At 36.5% G+C, this 20,885-nt stretch overlaps 1 protein-coding gene across 10 annotated transcripts in view; it reads left to right on the forward strand.

Moving 5' to 3' along the window:
• Positions 1-764: 764 nt before the first annotated feature.
• LOC104238188 (ubiquitin-like-specific protease 1D) overlaps positions 765-20,885 on the forward strand; it is a 34,467-nt gene continuing 14,346 nt past the window's right edge. Inside the window, exons 1-9 of one of the 10 annotated variants that reach the window (XM_070171960.1) lie at positions 1,091-1,206; positions 2,951-3,020; positions 9,478-9,517; positions 14,862-14,953; positions 15,035-15,279; positions 17,416-17,464; positions 18,153-18,232; positions 18,332-18,364; positions 18,471-18,566. In XM_070171960.1, the coding sequence (XP_070028061.1) occupies positions 9,493-9,517; positions 14,862-14,953; positions 15,035-15,279; positions 17,416-17,464; positions 18,153-18,232; positions 18,332-18,364; positions 18,471-18,566 (620 nt within the window). In that variant the 5' untranslated portion in view covers positions 1,091-1,206; positions 2,951-3,020; positions 9,478-9,492. Of the gene's footprint in view, positions 1,207-2,950; positions 3,021-9,477; positions 9,523-14,830; positions 14,954-15,034; positions 15,280-17,415; positions 17,465-18,152; positions 18,233-18,331; positions 18,365-18,470; positions 18,567-20,885 lie in introns of all 10 variants that reach the window. The other 9 variants (XM_070171954.1, XM_070171955.1, XM_070171961.1 and 6 more) reach the window with 9 other exon arrangements.

The following is a 20,885-nucleotide window of genomic DNA, read 5'->3' on the forward strand; positions in this document are numbered from 1 at the left end:
TTGGAATTATTTAAATGGTTTAATTGTTTCTTCCCCTCGTTTTAAATTTCCGCTGTTTATAAACTGTTGATTTACATTTGTTAAAGAATTAAAATGGGAAAAAGGTAATTAGTTCAAATGGTCGGCTTGCCTAGCTTTCACTAGTAGGCGCCATCACGACTCCCAAAGATGGAAAATACGGGTCGTGACATTGAGTTTCTTTGAAATATGAAGTAGTATTGTATTTTCATAAGTATGCCTTTTTTTCCAAAGAAGTATTGTATATATTCTTCATTGTTCATGTATAGAAATTTGTTACATTGAGAACTATGCATTTTTGCAAAGCATTTAATTTAGATCACATGATTTTTTTCTTATCAATTGAATTAAATATTTGCACTTCATCCAACAGTTTAATCATAGTAAGAAGTGATAATCAACCACCACAAATAAGTAAGTACGACAATTAATAATATTTACGTAAAAATTTAAGAGGGGAAGCATTAGGATAGGATAGGGATGTAAATTCTAAAAGTGATTAGGATAGAGATGTATTACTCTAAGAAAAGAACATTTCCTGCTGAAAAGTGAGGCTAAGCTTCGTGATGCTGATCTTCATGATATGTCTTTTTATCTTTGCCAATAAGTAGTTGTGAATTAGACGATAATCCTCTTTTATTTTAAAGAATTAATAAAAAGATATTTGATTTTTTATTTTTCCTGTTAGTCTATTGATGAAGTACATACACGAAAATTTCTATCTGTTATATATCTCGGTTAACTTTACAACAAAATAGTATCGCAAATTTACTTTTCTTCGTAGCCGCTAGAAGCGCGGACTACTCAACTAGTTAAAGAAATATTGCGCGGATCAATTAACTAGTACAAAAAAGTTGTAGAGTAGAGAATCTCAAAATTAACCCCCCCCCCCCTCCCCCTCCCCCGGTCTTCCCTATGAGATTTTCTATAGACTGGGAAAAAATAATCAACGACGACGAAGACCCTCCGGCGGAGCTGATGGTTACCTCCGCCATGGACGGAGAGGAGCATAAAGAAGGACTTTCCAACTTATCAAATACCGAATTGACCGAAAAAATTAGGAGGCTTAAAAGGTCTCTGTCCGGCACCATTGGTGCTAGGTTAAGCGATGGAGGCAAAAAGCTTAGGGCAAATATCAAACTGCACGAGGGTGAATTAGAACGACGGCAGCGGGTCGGTTCCCAAAAGGTTTGACTTTGACTTTTATTCTGTTCCTCTTTGGTTAATTTCACAGTTCCATTTCTAGCATTGTGTGCTTGTAGGTATTTTCGTGCTTGTGAATTCACTGCATTTCGTAAAATTTTAATCATGATAGTAATTTATTAGAATGCTATTATTGTTTTACAGTCAGCTGGACAAGAGAAAATAGTGATTGAATTGCTGTACTTAAACGTCTTGGTACAGTTTGGAAAAGTATGAACTAGGACTACTGTGATTATGAGCTATGTAGAGTACCATTTCGTGCAAAATGTGGGATTTGTTTTTGATTGAAACAGTCTCTACGAGCTAGTGTTGGAAAGTTCAGTATTTTTATTCAACATTTTGGTAAGGAACGCAGTGATGCAGATCACTCAGTGTTTTACTCATATTTCACCTGGTTAATGTGCTTATGTGGTGGTGTATGTAGACAACATAGTTATCAGACTCATTGCGAAAGATGACTGAGAAATTCATCCAGTTAAAGAAACATCTTGACGGACATTTCAAGCCAAGGATTTAGGTCATTGAACTACCTGCTTGGCATTGACGTCACCTAGTCAAGAGATGATATTATTAGTTCGCAGACGAAGTGTGTGTTAGTATTTCATTATGATGGACTGCAGGGCTGTTGATAGTCCCATGCATAATGTATGCAAATTGTAAGCTGTTAACAGATTAGGAGGATCCATGTTCAGATCATAAAGCTATTGAAGGCTGGTTGGAAAATTAAACTATCTCACCTTTACCAGTCTAATCATTTCTTTTGGTATAGGTGTAGTAAGCATATTCATATACTAGTCATTGGGATGCTTTTTATGGATCCTAAGATATATCAAGAAAGCACCAGGTCAAGGATTGTTATATGAAGAAAAAGAACACTCGTAGTATAGCATAATCTGATGCAGGTTCAGCTTATTCTCCAATTGATCGATAATGTACATCTGGATATTGTGTTTTTTGTTGGTGGGAATGTTGTATCACGGAAAAGTAAGAAGTGGAACAGTGTTACTCGATATATTGCAGAAAATTGAATATTGATTCATGGCAAAAGCTTGTGAGCTTACATCGATTAATAATTACTTCAAGAATATAAGTTTGTAGACATTAATGAAACAAAGTTATGTAGTGATAATTAAGCAAGCATGGGACATAGTTCTAAATCTAGGTTTTTCATCAAAACACAAAGCATATAAACTTAAATTGCTACTCTGTTCGGAGAAAGTTCTTCCTAAGAAAATTGCCAGAGAGTCATTTAGCTCAAATGAACGACTAGCAGACATCTTTACGTTGGCTATTGTAGGACTGTGAAGTCGGTATATTTATAACAAGCTTGGTGCATATGGTTTTATCTGCTCCATCTTGAGGGAGAGTATTGAATATTAATGCTAATGAAAACAATGAAATCTACAAATCAAGCTCAAGTCACCTAATAAATACACCTCATAACAGTCAAGGAGGAGTCATATATTACTTCCGTAAATATATTATTCTTGATCTATATCTTCCATTTTTGGCATGTGGAATGCAATCATTTATTACCTTCACACATATTTCTAGTTTCTATATAGTACATCTTACACCGATAAAGATAAGGTGTTTTGGAACAAACTATCATCAATTTGTAGGAATTCACAAATCCTTTTTTGTCCGGTCTCAACTTCATTTTTAGTTTATTATCAACCGTTCTTATATCTTTCATAATCTAATGTCACTGTTCTTTCTTTTCTCATAGGAAGTTGCTTCTAGCTCTGCCAAAAGCATTCTCTACTTTTGTTGGCATAGCGGATAGAACCGTCATATAGGTTGGTAAAAAGTATCCATAATACTGCTAATCATATTGAGTCTCCCACCCAAGGACAAGTGTTGTCTTTTCCTGCTTGATAATTTTTTTGTTCCTTCTCGATCACTTGATTCCAAATGTCCAGAGACTTTCCCCCAGAGGCATGCCAAAGTAGGTAGAGAGTCAATGTTGCATCTGAAGATTGCGTCCATCCAAATCTCCAGTTCTTTGGGCTTCATCGACTGGAAAAGCGAAATGTTTGGCAGATTTTTATGAATGATAGCTTCAAAAACAGTTATGATGACTCCTAGATACACCTTATAAAAAATAAAAATAAAGACTCTTAGGCCTCATTTGTTTTCACTTAATGGAGGTCTGAATCTTAATCATTCAGATCACAGACATTAAGTGCGTTTGTATTTTTAGCTTTGAACCTTAATCATTTAGATCTTAATCATTAAGTGCATTTATTTTGTTTATTTCACATCCACTTAATCGGTCTGAATGATTAAGATCTATAACAGAGACTTAATTTCATTAAGATGCTATCATTTACATTCCCTACTAATCGTCGCCACCACTCACCATTATCAACTACCACCTTGCATAATCCACCACCACCATACTCAACCACAACTACCATTTTTACCGACCGCCACCACCCATCGCTACCATCTTAACTATAACTGCTATCGCCTACCATTATCGACTAATACATCACCCGCCACTACCATCTTAACCATAACCTCTACCGCCCACCATTATCAATTAATACACCACCCACAACCCCTACCGTTATCGACTACCATCCACCATGATCACCACCATTATCAACTACCACCTCCACCCGCCCATCCACCTTAACTACCACCACCAACCACTCGCACCACCATCATGAACCATAGTCGTCAACACCTACAATTATAAACTACCAAGAACCACTACCACCAACCAAAATCACCACCTCTAATTGGCCTGCATAAGCACCATCATTAGCCATCACCACCATCAACTATCATATTATTATTAATAAATAATTTTTTGATAGAATATTATGTTAATTAGTATTTTATTTGTATTTATATTTATTAATTATTAAGTAAAGATAAATTTTATACATTCAGATATTGAAAAAACAGACAGTTAATCATTTAGTATTCAGATCTTAATACACATCTTGATATTCAGATGTGTATTCAGATTCAAACGTTCTAATCTTAATACACATCTTAAAATTCAGATGTGAATTCAGATTCAAACATCTTAATCTTAAAAAAAACAAATGAGACCTCAGATACTCCAACCGTTTGCTATTCACACGAATTAGCATGAAGAGTATGTATAGCAGATAATCTACTAGAGTTACAAAATAGATAACTTCTCTCCCATTGTCAAAACCCTGCATGGTATGACTTTTTTGAGCATCAAGTTGAGACCTTTCATCATCATTATAAACAATAAACGTACAGAGGGTCACCTTGTCTTAATCTTCTTTATTGAGAAGAAATCTTATATGGAGCCCGTAATAATGACTGAAAGTTTAATGAACCACTTCAAGCATTTTGCTATGCATTGACCTTACCTCAGCTCAATTTGTCAAACTAAGCTCCAAACACGTACTTGCAATACTAGGTTCTTAACATGGATGAACAAGATAACGACATAAGGAAAGAGAAGATCACGATCTCTTTGTAAAGTAAAGTTATTTTTTGGTCTCATTCTCTGGCTGGACAGCTGCGTGAGCTATTTTTAACCCAAGATAACATTCAATTAAGAGGTTATCATTTTTTTGATTGATTAAAAAATAGGTTATTATTGTCTACTACTCTTTCATGTTGAGAAACATTCAAACACGAGGAGTCAGTAAATCCTCTATTTTGCAATGATGTCTGATGATAATGATGTTTTATATTGGGAGACTGTAACTACACCAAGGAGTTGGCATTAATGATTTGAAGGTTTTCAACAAGGCGCTACTGAAAAGTGGTTGTGGAGATCTAGGATAGAGGAGAATGCTCTTTGGAGGGGGTGATTGCGGAGATATATGTGGTTTTGGAAGGGGAATGGAGGATTAATGATGTCATACTTCTTTATCGGTGCGGTCTGTGGAAGAAATTTTGAAGGGGTGGGAAGAGTTTATGAGAATGTTTCTTTCAGGGTGGGCGATGTGAGTAGGGTAACTTTTTGGAGAGAGAAATGGTGCTGGAACAATACTTTGAGTATCACTTTTCTATGTACAGGATTTAACGCCAAACAAAGATGCCAGTCCAACATATACGAAGGCTTCATGGTGGAGCAGTTCACTGCGAGTTGAGCTTAGAAGAACTTGGAAGATTGAGAGGTAACAAGATTCCAAAGATTGAACAAGCTACTTTACAAAAGAAGTATGTCATAGGCTTGCCATTATATTTGTTGATGGAGGAAGGGAAATAAATGATGTCTTTTCCAGACAGAATATTTACTTGTTCATGACAGTTAAGGTGAAGCAGGGTTAGTAACAGCGAATCTCTTTATGATAAACAAATTCATTTTGCAAGTTCATTATTACAGGTAGCTTCTATAAAGGATCAGAATAATGACGTATAAAATACTTGAATTCTCAATGTAGATGCTACATGGTTGGTTCTCATCCTTCAGAGACTATGAGTGTAATAAGAGTAGTAAGTCCTATTATGTGAATCTCTTTGGGCAGGGAGGAATCTTCTTCTCTATACCTCTTAGAGTGGATCCGAAGGGTTTCAACAAAGGTATGTTTTTTAACTTGGCTAGCCGCAAGGGGGTAATCTTGACGATTGAGAATCTGAGGAAGAGGAGGATTACATTTGTCAGTTGGTGCTTCATGTATAAGGTTCGAGTGAAAACGTGAATCACCTTCTTTTAAAGTGTCAGATATCGTCTTGCTTGTGGGAAGTACTGTATTGTTCAGTCATCAACGGGTGATGCCAGGCACAGTTAGAGAATTTTTGTTTAGCTGGAATTTTGAGGATAGGAAAGAAGGCACAGGGCGTGGGATGTTGCTCCACTAATACATATATGGACCATATGGAGAGAGAAATAGGAGAGCTTATGATGGAATAGAGAAGAATTTTGTTCACTTGAGGTGCCTTTTATCCCTTATTCTTTTGATGCTACCCCGAGGTTCCGGTAAGTGTAGAAGATTAGGTGTTTGTAGAAAACCATATCTTTTTGCAAAGTTTTCTACTTTTTTGGGTATATTTCTTGTATACGGTGTTATTTTCCATTTTTTAATAAAATTTTAATGCTTTGATAAAAAAAATGATGTTTCTTATGCTACTTGGCATGGGATGGCTAATGCGAAAAGCAATTGTTAGTGAAAATATTGATATGCAAGGCTTTCCGATTTCAAAGACAGCAAAAACGGTCCTCTGTGCATAACATGGAAATTCAGTGCTAGAGGAATAAGAGATATTCTGAAAGGGAAATAGTTGCTAGAAATAAATTGATAATTGTTGCTTTCGTAGCTTATTTTTTTCCGTGCAATCAAAATGATATAAATGGCTTAGCCAAATTTATATTGATTGTGAGCTTACTTACTGCTATAAAATTTTCTTAAACAATTTTAGTGCCATTGAAATGTGAACAAAATACTACTCCCTCCGTCCCAATTTATGTGACGGTGTTCGACTAAGTACTGCGTTTAAGAAAGAGAGAAAGACTTTTGAAATTTGTGGTCTAAAATGAGTGATAGATATTTGTGTGGTTATAAATCACCTCATTAAGGGCAAAGTAAGCATTTTAAAGTTAAATTATTACTAAATATAGATAGGTGTCATTCTTTTTGCCACTGAGCAAAAAGAAAAGACTGTCACATAAATTGGGATGGAGGGAGTAGTACTATTGACCTTTTTTTTTTTAAAAACGGTGTCCGGGCTAGCTTACTTGATCTTTGATTATTTCACCAGGTACATGTGTCATCCCAGCAATATAGGTGTCATCTGCCCACTAATACTTGGGGAGATTGAAAGAAAGCTCTTGGTATTTTTGTTTTTATAGAGATTTGAACACTAGTCTCCCATGATCTTCATTCCATCTTCATCAACCTCTAGGCCTCGATCAAATTAAGGATGACGAGTTTCAGAAGGACTTCTATTTCCTTGTTTAGACTTACAGCATAGGAGTTCAATTTCTTGCTTCTTCTATTACAGAGATTTGAGAAAATTCTCTCAAGGTTTGTTGTGATGGTTTATTTTGGGGGTGTGAGGCCATGCTCCTTTTTGAAACACACTAAGAAGGTCTTTCCTTAGAATCCTCATAAGCCTTCAATGGCACGCCCAGCCAAAAAAGGTTTTGGAAGAGTAGTAGATTTCCTTCTATGACCCAAACTCACCCTTTATCTTACTTCAGAAAGATGGAATGGACTGTTTTTGCAGCTTAACCATCTAATTTTGAGTCGACTGTTTCTGCAGCTTAACCATTAAAGTTTGTGAAGCTAGATGAGGGCTAATAGATCCTTTATTCCTATTATTTCCTTTCTTCCATAACCATTAAAGTTTGAAGCTAGATGAGGGGTAATAGATCCTTTATTCCTATTATTTCCTTTCTTCCTTCTTTGTCATAAAGGAGATTGTTCCTGGATGTGAAGCCATCTTCTTTTGCCTTGAACCTGTGCTTTTCGATCTGTTAATATAAAATCAGTACCAATTGGCAAAAGATCAGCTGCGCTGAATCTATTTCAATCCTTCTTGCTTGCATGAGTCAAACTTTGGCTTTCCACTTTTAGTTTTTGAAACCTCTTCATTTTGTAATTCCAAGAAGTGGGCTACACATTTTCTTGTATTGTTACTTTATGTGCATAACTTGAGTTATTAGATTAGATTTTACTCTTGTATCCATTATTCCTCCCCTTGAATGATTAGGTGATTGCATGGAAAAAAAAGCAATGTTATTAGCGACACTGCGTCTCAATTAAGGGTGTGAACTATTGGTCAACTATGTTGCTCGGACTCTTCAAAAATGACACGAGGTGCGTGTTGGATCCTTGAAAATTAGTGAATTTTTGCAGGATCAGATAGATGTGCGCCAACATTTGGTGAGTCTGAGCAACATAGATGGTCAATGAAGTGAGTGGAGAACAATGAGGTCTCAGACTCTCGGGTTCAAATCGCAACAACGATAAAAAAATACTAGGTGATTTCTTCCCATCTTCCTAAGCCTTGGTGGTCAGAGTTACCTGGTACTTGTCTAGTGGGAGGTAGCAAGTACTCGGTGGAATAGTCGAGGTGTGCTCAAGCTGGCACAAACACCACCATCATAATTTTTTTAAAAAGAATTTCAGTTATTTGTCCTTTGGATACTTGAGAATATTATTTCTGCTCTTCCCTTGGTGTGCAGTGAAAACTTTAGGATATTTCCTTCAACACTAGAACTACATTCTTATCTCAATATTTTTGAGATTAGCTTGCTTGATTTCAAAGATCAACACGCATACTTAGCAATAAGAAGCTCGAACGTCTTCAGTCATTTGGCTGACACATGCTATGCAAGAATGAAGATTTTCAAAATATATATCAAGTTAACCTACATTCTGACAAGAATAATCAACCACATCAGTTTTATCAATTTGGAAAAATATTGTCGACTTTTCAGTAAAAGAAGAGGCTGAAAATAACTAACAAAGATTCCTTGCAGATTATTCTGCCTCATATTTTGATGTTATCATCCATAAGAAGTTGCTTCTTTCTTCTTCTTTTAAATACTGTTTACTCACAGGTCGGTAGCTCCAGATAAGATAAAAGTTGTAAAAGTAGCAAATCAACCCGGTGGAATATTATCCTCTCTAATTCAAGAATATACAGACATACACAAAAAAGAAAGGTCTCTTCAGCTTCTTAGCACACTCCTTCTTACATAGAAAATATAGTGTTGAATAAAAAGATGATGTTCTACGCAAAGGCACCTGTATCCCTTGGAGCAACACTTAATACATTCTTTTATTCTTTACATAAGGACCAGTTCAAATTCTGAGGTACCGCATTTCAATTTTGTTCTCTTGGAATTTGGATTGCAAACCTTAGCACCATCATAGGGCAGTCCGGAGAAGGGTCGGACCACAAGGGTATATTCTACACAGTCTTACCCTGCATTTCTGTAAGAGACTGTTTCCATGGCTCGAACCCATGACCTCCTGGTCACATGGTAGAAACTTTACCAGTTACTCCAAGGCTTTCCTTCAAAGAACCTTAGCACCATCATAAGATGAAAAAAAGCTCTTTACTGGAAACCGTAAAAATTATAATTCATAATGGGATTTTCATGAGTCTTGATACTAAATTATGCGTTTTCCAATCATGCCATGTTATTTCAATAGTGTTACTGGTTTTTGAGTTTTGATGCATAATCATAATGATATTGTCAATTATTCCGCAATTCCGCAGTCCACCTTCAAAAGTTAATATGTTTTGTCCTTTTCAATGAGTAAGTCGTATAATTGAGCATCCTTGCTACATCTATTTCGACAGGAATTTGATGGATGCATGAGGCATGACTCTTGTTCCATCGGTAAGGTCAATACTTCCTGTCTCTATGTGTGTGTGTTGGAACTATGTTAGGTTTTTCTGTTGTCTTCACTTTATAAGTTCTTATACATTTAAATTAAAGGCGGTTCCTTCATCGAAGCAAAGTGCACTTTTTAAGACAATGCCAAATAAGCCTTGCACAAATACAACACATGTAAGCAAATGTTCAATTTAAAAATTGAAGAGTAGATAACACAAAATCTTTCATAGGACAAGCAAAATCAAAACTAAATTCTAAAGGATCAACATTCTATTCCTCTACAAGATTGTCAAAATCTATTCCAGTATCATTATTATATTGATCAGCTTCTTCATCATCATCCGGGATAAATTTGTAGCTTCTTCTTTTCCCCTCCGATGACTTGAAGTACTCTTCCTTAAACCATAGATGTTCTCCCCAGCTCCACGTGCCTCCGCAACATCACCGCAAGTGAAATTAGACTCTCCCTCAAATACTTCTTCATCTTCATGATCTTCAGGGACTCCAAGTAGCCATTCATTAGCCTCATCAATATTGTCCAAACTAATTGGATCAATTATATTACGACCATTGTAACGATGCCTCAATGTTCTATTTTATTTAATGAACATTAGAAGGATCTTTGAAAAATGTAGGAGAGGACCCTAACTGCCTAACTAAAGACTGTACTGAAGGATCTTTCCTTGAAAATGTTACCGAATATCAAATTTATACAATGAGCTGCACATGGAGTCTAATGAATGTGCCTTCATCATATCACCCGCTTTAATATTTTGACTAGCATGTCCGTTACTACTTGAACAACATTCTGTGCTGCAACTTTCTCTATAGTATTCTCAAACAAGAAAAACATTTTGTTGGGATCAATAGAAGAGTCACTAGTATCATTTGATTTAAGAAACAAACTTCCTTTTGGAGAATTCACCAACACATTGATGATCATTTTTTTATTTTTTGCCGTCTCTTATCCATCATAGTGGAACATCCAAACTTGTTCCATTCTACTTTATGATCCTCCCTAATTTTGTTTGTCTCTTCTACCTCTTTATTTAGATAAGGACCTCTAACTTTATAATAAGTGGAGAGCTTCATTCTTGGACCAAATTGGCCTACGACCTCAATAAAAGCTGAAAAGTGTCAGTATAATTGACACAATTAAAAGGGAGACCTGCATCGAACATCCATCGTGTAAGCAATGTAACCATTGTAATTGCATGATCCCTCAAAATCTCCTTGGCAACAACTTGAGTATCACCACTTTTCCTTGCCTTATCTCCTAGCTTTTGCGGGAAATAACAATCCAGAGGATCTTTAGTCTTACCGATAGATCCACAATTCAAAGACAATGTTTGTCCCCTTCCCTATTTTGTGATTTTTGGGGAAGCAACAAATCATGGGCTTTACCTTCTCCCATTTCATAGTCATCATCACTTGTTGATAGTGCATTTTAGTCTTTAACTCAGTTTTCCTCTCCATAAACTTTTTTAATTTTTCCTTCACATGTGGTGGGCAAACTGGTCAAGGTGCGACGTTGGGATTACCACCGATGAGATGACGTTTGTTATGAAAAACCCACATTATAAACCTTGTTAGAAAATATACATCAAATTGCCATCTTATTGCTCTCGCTAGCTCTTTGTGCATAAGCCCAAGCCAGCCCTTTCTTTTCATCTTTTGATGCTTTTTACAATATGCTAAGAGCAAAGAATTAAAAACTACCTACTTCAATTCAAAAGAATAATCTGAAAATGGATTGGAACTTTTAATTAACAAATTGGAAATAATCAGCTACAACAATTTTTTTTTGAAAATCAACTGAAAAGGGCAAACTATAATAGATGAACAAAGTGAAAAAATAAATATTAAGAAGAAGAAAAGGAAAAAAAGAAGAGAATAAAAAACGAAGCAGCAGTTTCGAGATTTTTAGCAGATGAAAATAAGAAGAAGAAGAACAAGGGAAGAAAAAGTAGAAAAATAAATGGCAGCATTCACTTGCTTCAAACAGCACAGAAACGAAAAAGAAGAAGAAGGGAAGGAGAAAAAAAGAAGAAGGAGAAGGAGGAAGAAAAAGAATTATACCTGAGCCTTGAAGAACCTTGAAGAAGTAAGCTTCTAAAAACCCTAGCTTCTGAAGTCGGCGCTTCTGAATTTGTCGAGTCCCAGGTTTTGAGTCGCAACTTTTGTTTTTTCTTTAAAATCAACCCGTTAACACTTAAAAAATGCTACACTTTTATCGCATTTCGCATCAGACAAGCTTCGCGCTTCAACAACAGAAGTGCACGCTTTAGTGAACTTGCGTCGCTTCAAGAGACTGAAGCGACTTAACCATCACTTCGTTTCGCATCGCGCTTTAAGATGAATCAACATCATACAATCATTAGCTTAATTAAAAGCACATATGACAACCGAGTTTCCCTGTGCCATCATATACATGCAAAGCGGCTCTTGGCGGCACCTTACCATTAGGCAACAACTATTTGCACATAAGGTCCTCGTATTGTCATTAAAGTAAAAGTTCCATATGAAGATGTCAATATCATATATACCCCAAAAGAATGTATTACCAATTAAGGACTAGTCATGAGCCACTAGATTAACAAAAGAATGTTTAGTGTACACGGGATGCAACCTGGCTTTGCAAAGAACAGAACTATAAAATTGGCCTCCACCGGATCATGAGTGAGGCTCCCCACCGAATGCGTAGCGGAACAAGGAGAGAGTATCCACAATTAGAGCCTCCATATCTGTAGAAAACAACAATTAGGAAGTGAGTGTGCTAGGTACTTAGTAAATAGATACTAAATGGCGGGACAAGATTTGGTAAAACATTATATGCTTCATCAACGTAAAAAATCTAGCAAGCTGAGCATCCACCTTAAACATCATTCATCATTCATGTTTGGGCATTGAAGCACAACATTCATTAAGCACGTGGGAGGTCTATATCACGACCATAATCTATCATGCATAGTGTCTAAGGAATCTTACTTGACAATCATGGTTTGGAGGCCTCAATCTTGAGAATTAGCTCCTTAGAACATTGACGCCTCAACCTCGACAATTAGTTTTTTTAGGCATTGGATGCCTCACCCTCGAAAAGTAATTAGTCCTTTCTAGCTTAGAGGCATCTACCTCGATAGGCACGATTAGCTTGTATAGCTTTGGAGATCTCTACCTCATTTATGCATGAACATTTATATATACAAGAACATTGACTCACAATCATGATAAATTCTTTCATTACAATGCCTTCAAGACAACTAATCATTCATATGACAACCCATGTATCCACCAAAACGTCATAATTCGATTCGAATTAGGTATATGTATCAAAGATTTTCTAAACATCTCGTTTTTCATCCCAAAATATCATATTGATGCCAAATGACTCCTATTCCATGCATTTGTATTTATTTTTTAGTATTTCGCAATTTGGCAACATTAGCACAGGCTCTTCCCCGCATGTACATATGTCACAAAATATTCAAAATGTCTTTCATGCATTAAGTCAAACACTTTAAAGGCATGCAACAACAACAACAACATACCTAGTGTAATATTATAAGTGGGTTATGGGGGGGGGGTAGTGTATATGCAAACCTTATCCCTATCTTGTGAAGGTAGAGATGTTTCTAATAGACCCTCGGCTCAAGAAAAGCATAATCACAAAAATTTTAAGAAAGAAATATGATAGTGGAGAAGCCATGGAAAAAGAAGCAGTAACAATAGCAAGATAATAAGATAGCCGAAGCAAATGAAACAACAGGTAGTAATAGAAATCGAAGAATAAGAAAATATGAGAATAATACTATTACTACTGATACTAAAAGGAAGTACGCTCGATTACCTTCTAACCTTCTACCCTAATCCTCGACTTCCACATTCTCTTATTGAGGGTCATGTCCTCGGTAACCTGAAAATGTGTTGTGTTCTGCCTAATCACCTCTCCCTAATACTTCTTTGACATGCATTTAGGGAAAATCACTCTTAGAAGGTCAAGTCTCCGCCTTACGCTGGCTTCACTTGTCAACAAGCCTCAGTTTACATATACAATGGCCTAACTGCGTCAATAATCTGTTCTCCATTTTCAGAACCAAGTCTAGGCAATAATCCATATAATTAAATAGCTAGGGTGAGGCCTTGACTTATCCATCCCGTTCTGATCATTACCATAGACCAAAAATAGCCTCCATTAATGTCATCCCACCCAACTCCCCATGAGAAATCAATACACTTCATAAATAGCTTACACATACCTCATAGAGGCTATATATCAAGGCAAGGCAAGAGAATTACCTCTAAGACCAAATCCCAACTCTTATCTTCTTTGAAGAACTTGGTAAATTTTAGAAAATGTAAGAAGGATCATGAGTTTTAGGTGTCATTAATTATGTTATTTAACATTAAATAACATGGATAGAGCATAAATACCTCACTTCAGTTTTTGGGTTGAATCTTGGTTGGAATCCGTCCCATGCCTTAGCTCCCGACTGCCGTCCAACTCTCTCTGCCCGACATGCTTTCTATAAAAATAGCATAGGCACCCTCGCGATACGCTCGCAGCGTGAGGCTGTCGCGCGCCTTAGTGGCCAAGACAAGTTGGCTTTCTCGCTTCACGTGGCTGTTGCATGAGACTCTTGATTTCCAAGTTACGCTCTCGTGATGATCTCACAGTGGGCCGTAAGTGGGCCGTAGCTGCACTTGTTTTCACTTCTTGAAATACCATAATATCACCTCTTCTCGTAGAAGTTAACATGGTGCGAGGCTACTGCGAGGGATCCCTGCAGCTTATTTTTGTTTCCAACATCCATGTTGACATCCATTTGCTACAACACAACTTCAACCCAGATCCAAATCATCCCCAATAATGATGCATGCATCATGATTTAACATAAAAGTTTCACACTTTTAGTATCATTTTGATTTTTAAGCACATAACTGAGCTTCAAAAAGCATCAAAATTTTCTGCTGTACTATATGCCCTTCATCTTTTTGTTTCATTTTTATCATTTTTTCTACTTAATTCTAATGGGCTCTATGGGAGCTTTTCTCTATCTAAATTTCCATGCTTCCATATAGTGCTGAAGCTCCCGCATGAATAAAGAGCACACATCCCGCCTATGTCTAGTGTGCCCACTACCCATCTTGAAGATATTTTATTTTTCTCTAGGTATTCTGCAAGTTTCTTCATACAAGCAGGATTTGTTGTGGATTTGTGTGCGTGTGTGTGTGCGTGTACATGGGCAACTATGTGGAAATCAGAATTGTCTTATTTGTCATTTTAAGTTGCTTTACTCAAGTTATTACTTCAAAAAGGACAGCCTGAGAGTTGGAAGCGACGTGATAGGTCCTGATGACTTCGAGCCACAGGCTTCACCATCTGTATCCTCTCCGCAGTCCACGTTTGCGGCTTGTTTCTTGAACAAGTTGGAAGTAAAAGTACAATTTCAATCTTATACTCATTTTTCTTCTGCTTGGAGTTGCCACTAATTTATATTACTTTTGTTTATTGATTGGCAGGCAGATTCAAAGACAGCCAATGCTTTCCAAAAAGAATTATATGCTCTGAATCCCTGTGACCACAAAAGGACATTAAACAGGCAGTTTTCACAAAGAAAACACAAGCGAGAGTTGTTGTCACAGGAAGCACCTTATAAGTTTCCTGTAGACAAAGGTGAAAGTTTTTTAAATGTTGATCTAAAGGGAAGGGACTCTTCTACTACTCGTTATTCTGAAGAAAAATTTTCCAGCTGTTTCTTGAAGAAGTATGTGTCTTTTCTTTTGGGTTCTTCTATTTCACTTAAATTTCATAGATGGTTTTTCTGTTATATCACTTTATTGTTGCTGTTATTATCTTGTTTATTACCGGAAGCTGTCACTCACTAAGAATTAGGGTAACTGAATTAGGTTTCATTGTGAAAGATGGGTCCACTAATTTTTAGTGTAGAGCAATGGAAGTTTCAAAGCTGCTCCTGTTTTTACTTTGTAAGTTATGTCCTGCTGTGAAATATGTAGAGGAGTCATGACAAAGTATTCTATTTTAAGAAGGTGGACAATGTTTTCAGATGGCCCAAAGTAGATCTGAACTTTCAGTTTGCGATATGGAGTATTAAATATGACTTTATTTATTTTCAGCAGTTGTACTTGCTGAGTCGCTGTAGAGTGACATGCACAAGAGCATATGGGTGTAGAAATGGTTTGATATATCTCGTAGAACAATGTTCATTTCTATGATTATGTGATTGCATAGTAGCTACCAGATCTGATCTCTGTAGTTCTTATTCTGCAACTATCCTTGTCCATTTTAGTTACACTCTTCCTGCTGCAAGTTTAAAATGAATTGTAATTTCTAATTTGAGAGTTATAGGTCCTTTATAACGGAAACTGTTAGGTCCTTTAAAATTTTTGGCTAAACAACTGGTGAGAAGCAGCAAGTATCCATTGAAATAGCTGAGATGTGCAAGCTGGCACAGACTCCAGCGTCATGGAAAAAGAAGTTATTCCCAAGCAATTAGAAGAAGGAGGAAAAATTCCCGCAGCCTAATCTTTGATCTCGCTATCACTTTTGTATACTGGTATTTCTTAGTCTTTATTCAGCAATCTTTGTGGATAATACTCCTTATCTTTGATCTCCCTACGGTTTTCTACACTGATATTTCTTATTCAGTTTCATTCAACAATATTTGTGGACAATACTCCTTTCTTCTTAACTGCATAAAATTCTCTCGAGTTTGATCTGTATAACATTTTCATTTAAATGTTTTTATCAGAGAATTAGAGCTACACGATTAAATGCTCGAATTTAGGAATGATATTTTGGTGCACGAATATTATAAGGTGGATTAAAAGTACCAGACTCTCGAGAGGAGATTCTTACAAGTGGATTGGTGAAGGAGTTACTGTGAGGTGATTGGGGGTTATTGTTTTCAGATGATAGTGAAAGAGATTTAACAAATTCTTTTTATCTTACTATTCTAATTCTTTTTTGATATGGTAACATGGTGACTTGAACCAACAACCGTAATGTTGGAGGTGGAGAGTGTGTTCCACTTAGTAAAACGTAAATTTATGCTTTATTAGGGGACGATAGGATTTCCATTCCCCAATCACATAGGAATGCTGATCCTGCATCCTCATGTGATAGCTAATCCATTTATTAGACCAGATGGGTTATTTACCTAAACAACAGACACCAATTGGAGTTCATGATCTGAATCCCCCAAAAGATGAACCAAAATGTGGTTAAGAGGTAGGGGGGATTGTACTCCCCCATCCCTTATCGAGGCAAACATGTGCTTGAGAATGTGCACTTTTTCCTGTGCGTTTGAATCACTCACTTCTTTGTAATTCTTCCCTTTGTTCCCTTTTTTCCTACTTGAATTCCAACTTTTACGTCCAAAGTTACTAGGGAGATCATTTTGTTCATAAATTACTCCTCTATCCCATTTTATGTGATAGTGTTTGACTGGGCACGGAGTTTAAGAAAGAAAAAAAGACATTCGAAATTTGTGGTCTAAAACAAGTTATAGACCTCTGTGTAGCTATAAATCATCTCATTAAGGGTAAAATACGAAGTTTATAGTTGAATTGTTTCTAAAGATAGAAATGTGCCATTCTCTTTGGTGCAGTTTGAAATGGTAAGTGTGTTCGTAAAAGGAGACAGAGGGAGTAATTTGATATTCTAAAGAAGCACATGTGATTTTCAAGTTATCATTGAGACATTATTTGTAGTACTTGTTTGCTTAAAATACCATGCATGAGCCATGTATTTTTTACTTTTTATGATTGTTCGTTTGCTTTCCTGCCTCCCCTTGGCTGCTATTTGTATCTATTAGTGTGTTATAAATAATGAAACACAAGGAAAACATGTTTGCGAGTGATTTAACCTTTTTCTTTTTCAGGACTAAAGCCTCTCAAGCCCAATCTTCACATACTAAAAGGCATGCAAATGTAAGGTTTCCCCCATATCTTTGTTATCCCATTCCGGCTTACTTCCGTGTAGGCATGGTACTACTTTTTCGTCACTATATTGGGAGCTGCTATTGGGTTTCTGACGATATCTTTAAGTCCTTTGGTGGATTAGCAATATCTACTTACTCTTCTCAAATGGTTGTTTCAGTGCATATATTCTGATTTTCTGTTCTAGAGCAATTCTTGCCGCATATGCTGAGCTGTAAGAGTTCCTGTGGCATTGGGGGATTAAATTCATTGGCGCATGGGTTGACTGATTGTTGGTGTAAGTTTGTCTAGCACAATAGCGTTTTATCCATGATCAAACGAACAACCACCAAAACTACCTCTTTCTTTCTCTCGTTTTCTTTCCTCCTTCACGGGGTGGGGGTGGCTAGTTGCAGTAGGTACACATTTGTTGATGAGCTTATTATTACTTCAACCGCTAGTCCCTCCGTATTCTTCTTGTTTCAGTAGTCGTTAGAAGTTTATAATGATCCGAAAGTAGGAAAAATAAGAAAAAAGAAAGTTTGCTAAGACATTGCGGAGGGACATGATGAATTGCTGTAGCCTCTCATGCTTTATTTGTTCTTTTTCCCCTAAATACAGTTCATTCTCTTGGAAGTCGTGAGCTTGTATTTTATTCCTAATGTGGTCTTTCTCGTCATATGGTTCTTTATTTCCCTAGGGGGAGGCTGTTGTTCTTGTGGATGAGGAGGAACCTGATGCAAATAAAGCGGCAGAGCGAATGGACGAAGTTGTTGAATGGTAATATATTAGTATGTTTATTCTCACAATTGACATATCAGCTCCTGATTTGAGTTTTCGTGAGCAATTGTTGATATTTCTTTTGTTCTTCTTTTCCAGCAGAAATGCAACCAAGGTCTACTATCCTTCACGGTATGGCGTGAACCTTACTAATCCAGTATGCATTACTTATTACCTTGGGCATACGATTTTTCTTTTATTGCTTAGCGTTTCTTTACTGTTTTTACCATTGAAATAGGGTTGATCCTGAATCAGTTGAAATTTGTTGTTCGGACATGGAATCTCTTGCACCTGAAGCATATTTGTCATCGACTATAATGAATTTCTACATCCGGTAAGTTACAAAAAGATTTTGTCTAGTAGTTACTTCGTCAATCAATGAATAGATAGATTAGACATCTACTTGGAATAGGTTGCTTCAGGTGTGCCCTAAGAAAAAGGAAAAAAGGAATGAAATTAAGGAATATCGATGTAAGTTCCAAAGAAAATAACCACCTTTTGAACATAGCCTTTTTCTAACTTGCTGTTTCTCATTACAGCAATTTCTAGTGTAATATCTATTCTAGAACTTAGCTACTATACAGACACAGTCATGTAATATTAATTTTTCTGAAATCTTGTGTTTGAATTTAATGGGTATCACAGTAATATCGTTTTGCCTTTTCCAACATGAGCAATCATTTAATACTATTGCTAGTTAGCCGCCTGAAAATATTTATGGTATACTAATAATTACCTCCTAACTAATAACTAATATAAACTGCTTATGAACTTAATTTTAAGGAGCTGTTTTATATAGCTTTTCACTTTCTGTACAACAACATACCCAGTATAATCCCAGAAGGGGTGGGTGTACGCAGACCTTTCTGTCTTCATAGAAAAAAAAATTGACTTCTCGGATGCCTGAAGTTGGTGAACACTTGCATTATTGTTAGTTGTGTTTCCAATCTGTCATATCATTTTAATATCATAGAAGTAGCTGCTTATTAAAAAGATATATTTGGTGTATTAATAGCTTGGCACCGGCAAGAGTTGCCCACATGTGACAAGCTGAAAAAACAATCTCTTGCAAAATACAAGGTAATGCTGCATATACAGACCCAATGTGGTCCAATCCTTCCTAGGACCTCGAGCATAGAGAGAGCTTACTGCACTGGAATGCCCTTTTAGCTCCCAGGCTTGAATCTTGTTTCCTTAATCCAGAGATAATAAAAAAGACTGAATGCTACCATTGTTGGTGTACTATTCTTAATTCCTGGCGCAGAGAAAAAAATTCCTATTAGGTGAGTAAATACAAATTACAGTTGTATGTAAAAGAACTTTCTTTTAATATATCTTCTAAGTACTTTCTATTATTGACATCTTCTATTCTAAATTGTTTCCTTCATATGAATCTATCTTTAATTGGTTGGAGTCACAAATGATCACACAAAAGATAAAAATCATATTAACTGTTAGAATAGTTATGTGAATGTATATAATTAGTCCTAGTCCCTTATGTAATAGGAGTAGGTTATGTGTTATATATACATATAAATAATGCTCATTGTAACATAGAATATTAATCAATAATAGATTTTTCTCCCGTGCATTCTCACATGGTATCAGAGCATTAGTGAGAAAAGATCGTTGTGCGTCATTTCAGCGACATCCGGGAAGAAATAACTTGGTCACCGTGCAATTTTCCAGTGACTTAAGTGACTGATTTGCGTCATCTCACGTTTGGTGAGTGTTGTGTACAAACCATCACCACCATTAGATTTAGAAACCTCCGGCGACCAAACCCCAAAAAGATTCTCCGGCAACAAACTCCTCATGCGCCACCTAGATCTGCAATTCCGTCAGCACGTCTGTCCCACGCGCCGGCGCGTGCGTGCTTCTCCGGCCATTTTTTGGCCAAGCTTCTTTAGGACAGCCCAGTCGCACATACATTCCGAGTCCATTGGTACTATTTCCGACATATTCCGACAATTTTGGAATTTTCCAGCGAGCTACAGTGTTATCCGGCGTGAACAATGCTTTCCGGCGAAAAATAGTGCTCTTTCTCTTTGCTGTGAACAATGTTTTCCCTGATATATCTTAATTTTCAAAAAGGTTACTGATTTTCACTATTTCAAGTTAATATTATAACTTTTTAGTCAAGAATTTGAGAAATTAATTGTAGCAACATGGGATCTAATACTATGAATAGTTGGATGGTTTCTCTATCGGATTATATTGAGTTCCTTCAGTATAAAGCTTATAAACAGACATCTTCAGAGATAGATTCCGTTGTTCAAACATGTAATAGCGTGACTTGTGTCTCCCAATCTTCATCTTCCGAGTCTTGGGTTATTGATTCAGGTGCATTTGATCATATTTCTGGTAACAAATCTCTTTTCACTAGTATTTCATATTCTCAATCTCTTCCAACAGTCACAATAGCCAATAGGTCTCGAACCATGGCAACTGCAATAGGTCAAGCAAGTCCACTTCCTTCCTCACCTTTAGACTCAGTTCTTTATATTCCCGGCAGTCCTTTTAATCTCATAGCCGTTAGTCGCTTAGCCAAATCACTTAAATCTGCTGTTTTATTTCTTGATGACCTTGTTTTTATACAGGAACGCAGTACGGGGCGGATCATTGGTACCAGACGTGAATCAGATGAACTTTA

The sequence above is a fragment of the Nicotiana sylvestris genome, chromosome 4 (genome assembly GCF_000393655.2).
Source record: "Nicotiana sylvestris chromosome 4, ASM39365v2, whole genome shotgun sequence".
Classification (NCBI taxonomy): domain Eukaryota; kingdom Viridiplantae; phylum Streptophyta; class Magnoliopsida; order Solanales; family Solanaceae; genus Nicotiana; species Nicotiana sylvestris.